Raw genomic sequence first — 12,738 nt, forward strand, 5'->3', positions numbered from 1 at the left:
TATACCTTGAAAATCTTCCTGGTATGTACCTCGAAACTATTTTTAAACAGGATTAGACAGCACTTAAAAATATTTCAGCTCGGGGGAAATGCATCGTTGGGCCCCTATGAAACTTGAGCACTGCTGAGAGCGAATAAGTGTCGATTGAAATGGAATTGAAAATATGACATCGCAATTTCACTGCATGAACCATGGAGGTAAAAAAGATCTCAGTGATCAAACACACGTCACATGTAACATATTTAACATCACACACTGCCCCTGGATATTTGTAGCTTTCGAACATGTTTCCACGTCCTACTTGAAAATGAAACTATTTGCCTTGAGACGCGCTTTGCCTTGATCTTCCTTTCCCAGCTGGATTTTTCTTATCAGTGTATGGCCGCGAATTTTGATAAGCACGAGATTTCCTGGGTCAATGAGAGGCCTAGTTTACTCGTGTTTATAGTATTTGCGTTTCCGCGCCGTCTTTTGGGTAAATTACGAGATTCATGTTTCGCTATATAAATAATGCCCTTGAGCTCATTACGTGCTATTGTCTTCCGTTTTCATTTCTTGTTTTCTTAACTGACCACCAAAAGAAAACCCTATCATTGACCGTTGACGTCGTATTTGCGAACCCACCTACACCAAATGTGTGCAGAGCGGGAGAGTGTTAGCTGCTTTCGATCATCTTCCCGTAAGATCATTGTGAACATTGGCTACGGCTAAGTGTATATGTGACAGTTTACCAGCGAGAGAATAAATAATCAGTCCATCAGGGAAGGGACCTGGGGGACGGAGAGAGTATGTGGACTCTATGATACATGATCAGTGGGAATCACCGACAGGTACGAAGCCGGAACCGTGTCGGCCAGTAATGTGCAGCCGCGCAATGAAACCCTTGCCTTGGCCTTGGCGTGTTTTATATTGTACAAACCTTAACAGATCATATAGGCATGTATGTGTGCTGTCTTCCCGTCTCCAGGTTTAGCTCATTCATGTCACTCAGCGTGCGAAAGAAATATCCTGACAACTTGCCGTTGATTTGTCAGTGCGTTGAAATAAACGCGCATTTCGCTTCATCGACTCCAGTGATCAAGTGTTCTAAGCTCATTGTACAAACGCTACATACGCGCTGGGGTATGATCGAAGTCGTCGGCTCAAAGAACACAATGTACGTTAGTCCAGCCTTGGTTAGGCCCGCAGGAAAGGTTGTGCGCCAAGTTTTTTTTTCTCACCCACCTGCTGTAACTCAAACGTTGAGTTTGCCCGGTTGATCACGGCAGTGTATAGCACCATTCCGACCATCCATAACGCCAGGAAGCCGAAAAGCACCTTCCGCTTCCGACGTAAGGCCAGACATTGACGGAAAAGAAGCATCGGATCGAACAATACGATTCATGAAGCGCTGCCTGAAGTTGTAATTGCCTGTGACTCAGAGAGCTCCCTGTTGCCCCGACAAAGGGTGACAATGAAATGGTGACTGATAGTGGACACGCTCCGACTCGAACTCTAGGGGGCGTCCTCTAAAAAGCCCTTCGGCTGGCTCCTCCAACAAGCTCCATCGATCGAGCGATTATTTGTGTGGCATCCACAGCATTCACGATATAAAAGTAGACGTTTGCTGATACTGAGACAGTTCATCTCCTTTCGCTGAAGAATGGCGGCATTTGCAGAGGCAACTTTAGTTATATATTGGTTTAACATGAGAGCCCCCTGGAAACTGAATTTAGCTATTGCTCAGTGCAGTGCTATGAGATTTTTTTGTACAACAAATTGTTGTTTGTTTAATTTCCAGTCACTCAATTTTTGGCAAAAAAATAATAGGTGTGACAATGTCGTTAACAACTTTAAAAGGTCTTTTTTGGTTCGGAGAATTCTAATCACATTTTCGTGGATTCAGAAAACCACAACATTTTTTTTTTTGGTTTGTTTGTTTGTTTGTTTATGACTGAAATTCAATCTTCCACAGGTAATTAAACACTGTAGGTGAAAATAAAAACAAAGAATTTACAATAGATGCTCTGCCTCACACTGTATAGCGACCAATGAGATTGGTGACCACAGACACATCAAAACTAACCACCGCCAGATTGATTGTACCGTAGGTGGCGCTAAAACTTAAATTAAATTCATAACTGTGCAGTGTTGACTACTTAATATTGGGATCTTGGACAAATTTGAGCACACCAATGCAAATTCCAGGTCTGCGCATTCAGCCGTTAAAATATGAAATATATGTTAAGATCGACAAAAACTCATCAAAATGACCAGAAGATCCATTACACTGAAGTTTACATTGCAACCACCTGTTGAATATCTTTATTTTATTTTTATTTTATTTATAATATTCATCCACAGCGGACACGATACGTGTACCGACATATGATAGGATGACTGAAACAGGTGCGAACCACCTATACAAAGCCAGTCACCCTAATGAAATGAAATATGTACAAATGAAAAAAAGCAAACAACAATAACATACAGGAGATAAAAATGAAGAAAGTCTAAACAAATCAAATAAAATCTACATAGGTCTACACCTGCTACACAGACAACGAGAAATCCACGTACAAGTGTTGTCTGGATCAAAACAGTTATAAAATTTATCCCAATACCATTTTGTCAATGTTACTCTAAATGTACAAAGTGAAGCAGTGGTTCTAATTGTCGCCGGTAAATTGTTCCAGAGAATGACAATTCTATTAAAGAGAAGGTGTTGGAAAGTGACAGTTTTACAATGGTTTCTATCCAGTGCATTTGTATCAGCACTAGAACGTGTATTAATTTTAGATGAGTGAGTTTTGACATACTTATGAACATTTAAAGAGTATTTCCCAGTAGTGCATTTATAAAAGAAAATCAGATCAGAATCTCCCTGCGAAATGACAACGGTAAAAGGTTTACAGCAACTAATCTTTGTTTATAATCAATGTCAGTGGGATAATTAAGAATATACCTTGTTGCTGCTCTTTGGATTTTTTCAATTTTTACTAAGTTGCGCTTAGACTGGGCTGCCCAAACGACACTTCCGTACTCCAGATGACTACGCATTAGTGAACAGTAAAGAGCTTTAAGTGTTTTAGAGTCACATTTGTAGCCACAAGTACGCTTGATCATGCCAAGCAATCTATGAGATTTCATGCAAATACGATCAATGTGAGTATTCCAATTCAGTCGAAAGTGAGATCAACACCTAAATCACAGTATTTTTTAACTGATGCTAAGTCATTACCATTCATGATATAATCAAAATTCAGAAAAATTTTACATCGTGTAAAGTGGAGGACATTGCACTTTCCTGTATTAAAAGTCATACCCCATTTGACACTCCAGCTATAGAGAGAATGAATATCTCTCTGTAAAGCTTCACAATCTTGTGAATTTTTTATCACACGAAAACACTTGGAGTCATCAGCAAAGAGAGCTAAGGTAGTCTTAGGAGATACACAGACGGGCATATCATTGACATGTAATAAAAATAAAAAAGGACCCAAAATGGATCCCTGTGGAACTCCTGAAGGAACAGGCAACCAATCTGAGCATTCACCTTCAACTACCGCTCTCTGTCTTCGATGTGACAAATAATTAGAGAACCAATTATGCAGCATACCATTAAAACCAAATATATCGAATATCGGGCAGTGGTCTGTACTCCTACTTCTGTAAAAGCACAATCCCTCCTGTGGTTCAATGGAAACGGTCGTTCGAGTTTGTGCGAGTTTCTTGTTTACAAACAATGTATTTCGTGCACGGTATCTTGATGCATCTCATCATCATAGCTGCAACATTTAAATTATACTATGTATATTATGACAGACATGTTTTAACTTTCATCAATCACCATCGTACCTTGGATATAGTGTTTACATTGGTCGTATGGGTCCATACGACATTGGAGTGAATCCTCGAAGTGACCAGAATTTTGGTTAGTATAGGGCACGAATATTCGAGACTTGAAGCATCATGATTTGAAAATTGTGAAAAAAATAATTTGAAGTGAGCTACTGAAAGTTGCAAGTTCTTTTTATTACCTTTAACAGATGTGTACAAAGCATACCGAACAGCTATATTGCCCAGTCTTTACCACCCAGAGGGGTCGGGCGTTACCAGAAACACGTCGCTTTTCCCCCGAGGCCGGTATTAGACGGGCGCTATGGTCTGATAAACCAAAGGTCAATTTTTGTCCCCTTTATAGAATATTATAATTAAGCCAATTTTTTTCAGATTTTTGCCAAAATAGCGTTGATCGCGATTTCGGGTTTGTTACTAAATATAGCTGCACGCGCGCGACTTTCGAACAAATATGCTGAAATTCGGACAAATTTTGTCGTTGTATGCGCGGCTATTGTTGCAGCTTGTAGTCTCAGTCATCAATTCATACGAATAAGTGTGACGCTAAATAGCCATTCTAACACTCCCAGGTTTTATTTTCGTCATTTATGCGGAAAATGCGAACAAATGTTTATTTATGCATATTAATGAGAGAGAACAGTGACGTCATTTGCGATCAGCGCTATTTTCATGAAGAACTGTAGCCAATGAAATGCGATGTCCATTTTGTCAAAAAATTATCAAAAAAATTACAGAAAAATTCACAAAAATTGGTAAAACGTTTCACTAAATTCTGGTGTGAAAAATTACAGCTCTCAAAGGGTTAAAGGTGACTGTTTTATAACACAGCACACATGTTGTTGTTTTCAATGTATTTTCATGTATGCGCTGCAAACATGCAAAGTTCACATGAAAACTTTACCGGCGAGTTTTTACACAATGTTCATGGTAAAAGTTACTCCACAAAATGAAGAGAAATCGTTTTAAGCATACCTGATGACGTCATTTGTATCACTTGGATCTTTGTTGCCAAAGAGCTCGTCACGATCCTGCTGGGGAATGGAAGATTTTGCTCCGTTCGGTCAGAAGCGTCACTCACTGTTGTTTCAGAGCTGCAGACGACACTAGGAACTTTGTAACGTGACCGGGCATTTTATTTTTTTCGACGTTTTCGGCTTAATAACACCTTACATCGCTTTTGTCGAGCCAGTTGGCCCACGTTAACTAATAGCACATGATTTGCCAAACAGCTCGTCACGATTCTACTGGGGAATGGAAGATTTTGCTCCTTTTTGGTCAGAAGCTCGTTACTTAACTGTTCTTTCTGAGCTGCAGACGACACATAGAACTTTGTCACGTGACCGGGTACTTTTTTCCCCCCGACGTTTTCGGATATTACCGTCTTACGAGCTTCATCGGCAGCATACTCTGCACTCTGAAATACTATATACAAAAGTCGGCTGAATCGAAAGAAAGAACCAGTTTGAATATCCAAGAGGTAGGCTACTCTTCATATTAAGTGATGTATTTAATTACGTCTCCAATGAAAGAATTGCTGTGCCACTGTTTCCCCGTGTTTGGCCTCAAAACATGTTCTCCAAAATTATGCTAAATATCTGTTAATCGTCGTAATATTTGGGATGGTTAATTTCCGACCCCACCCCGCCAAAGGTAGACAAAACTTAATTATGATTATTTTTATATCATACTGTCAATTGAACAGAATAACGGGTCGTGTGTGTAGATAGTCTGATTCGGTTTCATACATACAGGCAACCGAGTATGCCATCGGGTCGACCGGGCAGACCACCCAGCCGACTATAGCGCCTGTGGCAAGAGTCTCCGCGGCTATGCTATTTCACTCTCTCTTCCGTATGCCACGTGACTAAATCACAGCAAATCGCGATACGAAGCGATATTGTGCAATCTGTCCTCTCCTTACGAGACATAGTCTGGAGAATCGCGACACTAGACTGAGCATGCTGTGTGTTGCCACACATGTGGCATGTTTGTCAATTTTGGCGTTGAATACCTGGTATTCTCTAGAATACTGCACTCCTAATTGGCATTTCTTACAAAGTTCTATTTTAAGATATCGAGATTTCATTCACAACCCCAGGAGACAGAATTTGATAAATTAATGAACATTATAAATCTGGCAAAAAGTCAACTGACGAAGATCATAGTGTCAAGGGCAATGTCGTGTACGCATGATGTCATCCCGTGAAAATTATTAGATTTTCGCCACCATATATGATCAGAAGAGTATTAACTTCTCAAAAGTTTTGAATTTGTATTGAACGCTTCCCTTTTTCGGCATAGTTTTTTTTACCCTGATAACATAAAAAAGATAACAAGTCGCAATGTCGAGTCTTCTTCACATCAAAATTAAGGTAAAGGGCGACAAAGTCGGACGCGCACACGCTTTAGAACGTTTCTGCGCAGATTTAACTCCAGCCTGCCGCAAATGGTTTATTTTGTAGCGCATGTATTTAACATCACCTGTCATTGTTGAAATTGCGCTTTTACCTAACTTTTTGACCAAGTGTCTTAGAAATACATGTGACCTATAACCTTGTCATATTTTGACCCTAGGAACTGTGTTTTTATTCAATATGAGCGAAAATTAACATTTCTCTCCCATTTATATGGCGCAACTTACCCATTCACCTGGAGATATTGTAAAAAGTAGCGTGGTGACACCCTTTTATTAAAAGTGTAAACTAAATGGTATTATGTCAGGAGTTTATTCGCCAAGTTTGGTCAAAATGACACCATTCAAGCGACAGGAAGAAAGTTCGAAAATTATGTAGTGATATAATTTCGATATCGTCATTTTGTAATCGATACTTATGTTAAAATTTCTTCACAAACATCATGAAAAACTATACATTCGATAGATATGGATCTAAGTCTTGGTATTTATTAAAATTAACTCATTTGCTATGCGTTTTATAATTGCTTTCTTTAGTTTAAGTGAATTATGTCATTTTTATTTATTTCTAACGACGCCATTTTAACGTCCGTTTCCATGGAAACGAGCGTGGTGACCCCCATTTTTTATTTCATTTTGCACTTGCACAACTTCCAAGGATATTTGTGCAAAGTTTCAAGAAAATGACACCACAACTTAATTTTGACGTAATTCGTAGTACTTCACCTTAAGAAGTCATTGTCTGTTAAAAATTTTTTTCCAAAACTTTTATGACAATTTGTTTCGAATTACATATTCTAGTGTATGATGGGGTTTATAAGAATAATGTTTGAAAATGCGGTCCAAAGTGTTCAAGTGACATCCAAAAGTCCAGTTATCCAAGCGAACGCACTGATTTTGTGTAATTACGTTCCTGTTATTCCCAAAGAGCCAGCAAGATTGTGTTTTCCTTTCACAAAGTTTTCTTAACGTGCAATCTACATCGTGTGCCACTCTGAATTGCTTTGGTCTTTCTGTTAAACAATCTCAAATGAAGCAGACATGAGCAATTAAACACCATAGGAAAGGTATTTGTATTTACATGTTATTTGCGTTTACTTTTAACAGGGAAGGCAATTTACATAACAAAGCTCGACCGAAGAAGGCTTTCAAATCATGTTCAGATATAACTCACCGTAGCAACTCAACGGCCGTTAATTATGACTCCAAAGATTTGCTACGATATTTTTGACAATTAACGTGTTTCTTTTCCGATGTGTCTAGAAATATCCCCTTACATGCTTGCTTTCCATTGCCTTCCTGGCTGTTAACTTCTTACTTGTAGGGAATAAATTAACGCAAGAAAGACTGCGACAAAATATAAACAAAGTAAGTAGTTAGAATAGCCAGTGGGACTCGTTCAGTCACTTATGTCTTCAATACGGATCTCATAATTCAGGTGAAACGAAATATCATTCGAGTCCGCTTCAGTGGATCTGGCCGTCGTGCATCGTCGCCCTTTTCCTTTTGGCTGCCCACCATCTAGATCTTTGATGTGAATAATCAGTTATTTCAAAGAAATACTTGTGCATTTTTATCAGAAGCAGTGGTGACAAGATATAGCACAAGACCTTTCCCAAAAGCAAATGCCGGACAGGTTTGCTTCTCGGTCGCCCATTTGTCTAAAGCCGACAGAATGTGTGAATTGCACATCGCGTGAAAGCGGCATATTGCTAATTAAAACAAAATTCTTTGCCTGGAACAAAGCGTGCGCTAATTCATGTGAAAACAGCATTGCTAATGAAAACAAGTTAATTAAAAATCCGTGTAATTACCGAAACTGATAAAAGGTAACTGTTGAATGGCCACCGTGAGGTTCAAACTGTCAACTTTTAAAACTTAAACTGATGTGTGGACATGCCAATATACCAGCGGGCACCTAAAAGAATGCGCGAGTCGTAACGAAATGCTTTGGTCTGTGGAAGTGTTTTTGTACCCCTTTCAAAAAGTTTCCTACTGAAAAGGCAGGGAATAAGACTACTGTCTATGTTACTCGTTATCGTTGTTTTTTATTTATTGTTTATTTATTTACCAACCATTTTTTTGCTTAACCATTGCATACATTGAACAAGCGTGTATTAAGTAAAGTAAATATGCGTAGGCCTGTGTCTTCAAATGAATATTTCAAACAATAAGGGTTCAATGAAGAACTGTTCGACACGCACCTGCACCAAGAGGACATCTCGTGATGACATAAGTGAAGAGATACAGTCGACATTATTAAAATCATCTTTTTTCATTTTCTTGTTCTACCGACAACATATCATTGATACCGCGAAAATTTCAGATGATAGGTTTATGTTAGTTACACCACTGGCGAGAAAGATATTAAATTAAAAAACCCAACGATTGATACACATTAAAAAGCCTAAACGTCGTCGAATCTATAGCCTACCTAGAAACAGAAAGTGTAGAGCGTCACTAGGATACCATTAGTTCTGTTCGTGTTCTTTGTTGTGCGAGAGAGACGAGAAGACCAGACGATGCTACTGCGGCTGTGCAAATGGAACAAAGTGTTCTGTGTTCTTTTGGAGGTAGTTCCTGAAACTCACATTCGCAAGTAACATACGGCGAACATTGGTACATCTTCCACTCGCACGGGAAGCATCCAGCTCCCCGGACAAGAAACCTTGGAAGATGACACTGACACGGCAAACACGCTTGGGTACGTAACGCACACCAATATTTCACAATGCAAAGCGTTGAGTTTTACACCCGTGAGGAAATGACCTCGGACAATCCTAGAATACTCAGGGCCCGCGACAGGCATAAAATGGTGAGTTAATCATCACATCACGTCTTTATTTGAAACTGCTTTCTATCTACATATAACTGTCCGTTGTTTTGGTCACAAAGAGCGTGTTAATTCTAGTACTTCTATATCACTGAATGCGATATCTATGTTCTACATATTTGTTCTTCTTTTTTAAAATCAGTCATTGCCCACAAGAAAAGATAAATATTTGAATCGAATCCTGGCATCGTGAGATGAACCAATTCTCTGCAAGTATTTTAGCAGTTGCTTTCCTGTTTGTTGAAAAAAAGTCACAGTAATTACGTTATGTATGATGCATGCGTTATTGGAAAGCTCTGATATGCGGTGACGAGCCTTTGCCAATCTTTTTCAATGATGCATGTCCTGTACAACCTAACGAACTTGAAATGCGCAAGTAAATCGCCGAATTTCCCTAAAACCGGTGATGATTATCAAATACATATCATGATCTCAAAACCGAACACAGACTTTATATTTGCCTTGTGTTTACCGATGAACTCTTACAGTATGGCTGAGACATAATGTATTTCCAGAACATCATATCGCTGCTTACATAAGGGTTGTAGAAAAACAAAAGCCAAAGCACACTGAAGCTCAAGTGGTGCTATACAATTTCAATACCCAGTCATGCAGTGTCACAGAAATTGGAGGCCGAAAGTTGAAGTATGAAGCTTGTTTTATTACATATTGCTTAGGTAATTTACGTTCATAAGTACAGAGTAAGCCTATATCTCGTAAAACTCGTCTTGTACAGGAATTATTTTTAAATAAGTCATCATCGAACTTCCTATAGGCCTAACAGTCTCGTTTCGTAAAGAACGCCTGGGTGCATGCCATTTCCTCGGGGCGTTTCCTTTGACAAGAGACCATTTGCCTATCTTCCGCTGTAGATTTTATGAACTGTACTATATTCATTAACTTGTCTCGCATATGCGATGTGGCACACATTACATTGTCATACACACCATATTGCGCGTGGTGTGTGTGTGTGTGTGTGTGTGTGTGTGTGTGTGTGTGCACGCGCGCGCGCAATATTAATGATTTTTCATAACATTAGCGTGCGTTTTATGGAGAATTGACCTTTCCGCTGAAGTAGGCAGAAAAATTAAAACTGATAGATGTGCTAACTGTGAAAAAGTTTTACATCAAACATTTAGCCCTTTTCCATGTTTACGTCCAGAGTATATCATCACAGGGTGGTCCATGGTTTGGCACAATCCTGTTGTTATCAATGGTGAATATGGGCCTTCTTTCTAGGATGAACAGGGGTAAACGGGTTCATCAGATACTGCGTTCTCCTTTATATACTCTATCATCTTTGAACAACGTTTGGCAACTTGTCTTTATCCAATGATATATACTTGCTGTGGGCAGGCACTCATTTCGATATAAATCATCTGACAGTTTTGCCATTTCGATAGGAAAAAAAATGGACACAGCGTTGTTGTCTCGCCAGAAATCCTATAAACTTTATTCTTCCCTCTTGCTGGACTGTTAAAAGAGAGTAAAAGTAGCATTGACGTAATCAATGTACCCTTCCCGTGGCTTTCAAATCATGTTCAGATATAATTCACCGTAGTTACTCGACGGCCGTTATTATGACTCCAAAGATTTGATACGATATTTTTGACAATTAATGTGTTTCTTTTTCGGTGTGGCTAGAAATATCCCAATACATGCCTGCTTTCCATTGCCTTCCTGGCTGTTAACGTCTTACTTGTAGGGAATAAATTAACGCAAGAAAGACTGCGACAAAATAAAACAAAGTAAGTAGTTAGAATAGCCAGTGGGACTCGTTCGGTCACTTATGTCTTCAATACGGATCTCATAATTCAGGTGAAACGAAATATCATTCGAGTCCGCTTCAGTGGATCTGGCCGTCGTGCATCGTCGCCCTTTTCCTTTTGGCTGCCCACCATCTAGATCTTTGATGTGAATAATCAGTTATTTCAAAGAAATACTTGTGCATTTTTATCAGAAGCAGTGGTGACAAGATATAGCACAAGACCTTTCCCAAAAGCAAATGCCGGACAGGTTTGCTTCTCGGTCGCCCATTTGTCTAAAGCCGACAGAATGTGTGAATTGCACATCGCGTGAAAGCGGCATATTGCTAATTAAAACAAAATTCTTTGCCTGGAACAAAGCGTGCGCTAATTCATGTGAAAACAGCATTGCTAATGAAAACAAGTTAATTAAAAATCCGTGTAATTACCGAAACTGATAAAAGGTAACTGTTGAATGGCCACCGTGAGGTTCAAACTGTCAACTTTTAAAACTTAAACTGATGTGTGGACATGCCAATATACCAGCGGGCACCTAAAAGAATGCGCGAGTCGTAACGAAATGCTTTGGTCTGTGGAAGTGTTTTTGTACCCCTTTCAAAAAGTTTCCTACTGAAAAGGCAGGGAATAAGACTACTGTCTATGTTAGGCCTACTCGTTATCGTTGTTTTTTATTTATTTGTTTATTTATTAACGATTTTTTGCTTAACCGTTGCACACATTGAACAAGCGTATATTAAATAAAGTAAATATGCGTAGGCCTGTGTCTTCCGATGAATATTTCAAGAAATAAAGGTTCAATGAAGAAGTGTTCGACACGCACCTGCACCGAGAGCACATCTCATGATGACATAAGTGAAGAGATACAGTCGACATTATTAAAATCATCTTTTTTCATTTTCTTGTTCTACCGACAACATATCATTGATACCGCGAAAATTTCAGATGATAGGTTTATGTTAGTTACACCACTGGCGAGAAAGATATTAAATTAAAAAACCCAACGATTGATACACATTAAAAAGCCTAAACGTCGTCGAATCTATAGCCTACCTAGAAACAGAAAGTGTAGAGCGTCACTAGGATACCATTAGTTCTGTTCGTGTTCTTTGTTGTGCGAGAGAGACGAGAAGACCAGACGATGCTACTGCGGCTGTGCAAATGGAACAAAGTGTTCTGTAGGTAGTTCCTGAAACTCACATTCGCAAGTAACATACGGCACGCGAACATCGGCACATCTTCCACTCGCACGGGAAGCATCCAGCTCCCCGGACAAGAAACCTTGGAAGATGACACTGACACGGCAAACACGCTTGGGTACGTAACGCACACCAATATTTCACAATGCAAAGCGTTGAGTTTTACACCCGTGAGGAAATGACCTCGGACAATCCTAGAATACTCAGGGCCCGCGACAGGCATAAAATGGTGAGTTAATCATCACATCACGTCTTTATTTGAAACTGCTTTCTATCTACATATAACCGTCCGTTGTTTTGGTTATAAAGAGCGTGTTCTAGTACTTCTATATCACTGAATGCGAGTTCTATATTCTACACATTTATTCTCCTTTTTTAAAATCAGTCTTTGCCTACAAGAGAAGATAAATATTTGAATTGAATCCTGGCATTGTGAGATGAACCAATTCGTCGAGTAGTTTTCTTTGCAAATATTTTTAACAGTTGCTTTCCAGTTTGTTTGAAAAAACAAGTCACAGTAATTACGTTATATATGAATGCATGTGTTAATGGAAAGCTCTGATATGCGATGACGAGCCTTTGCCAATCTTTTTCAATGATGCATGTCCTGTACAATCAAACGCACTTGAAATGCGCAAGTAAATCGCCGAATATCCCTAAAACCGGTGATGATTATCAAATGCATATCAT

At 39.2% G+C, this 12,738-nt stretch overlaps 1 protein-coding gene across 2 annotated transcripts in view; it reads right to left on the bottom strand.

The window, feature by feature from the left end:
- The window catches only part of LOC139149586 (polypeptide N-acetylgalactosaminyltransferase 2-like), a 50,141-nt gene extending 48,671 nt beyond the window's left edge, over positions 1 to 1,470 (bottom strand). For both annotated transcript variants that reach the window (XM_070721413.1, XM_070721414.1), the window contains exon 1: positions 1,225 to 1,470. In XM_070721413.1, coding sequence (XP_070577514.1) covers positions 1,225 to 1,362 — 138 coding nt within the window. In that variant the 5' untranslated portion in view covers positions 1,363 to 1,470. The remainder of the gene's footprint in view (positions 1 to 1,224) is intronic.
- Between the last annotated feature and the right edge of the window lie 11,268 nt (positions 1,471 to 12,738).

This window comes from Ptychodera flava, chromosome 14 (assembly GCF_041260155.1).
Source record: "Ptychodera flava strain L36383 chromosome 14, AS_Pfla_20210202, whole genome shotgun sequence".
In the NCBI taxonomy this organism is placed as follows: Eukaryota; Metazoa; Hemichordata; class Enteropneusta; family Ptychoderidae; genus Ptychodera; species Ptychodera flava.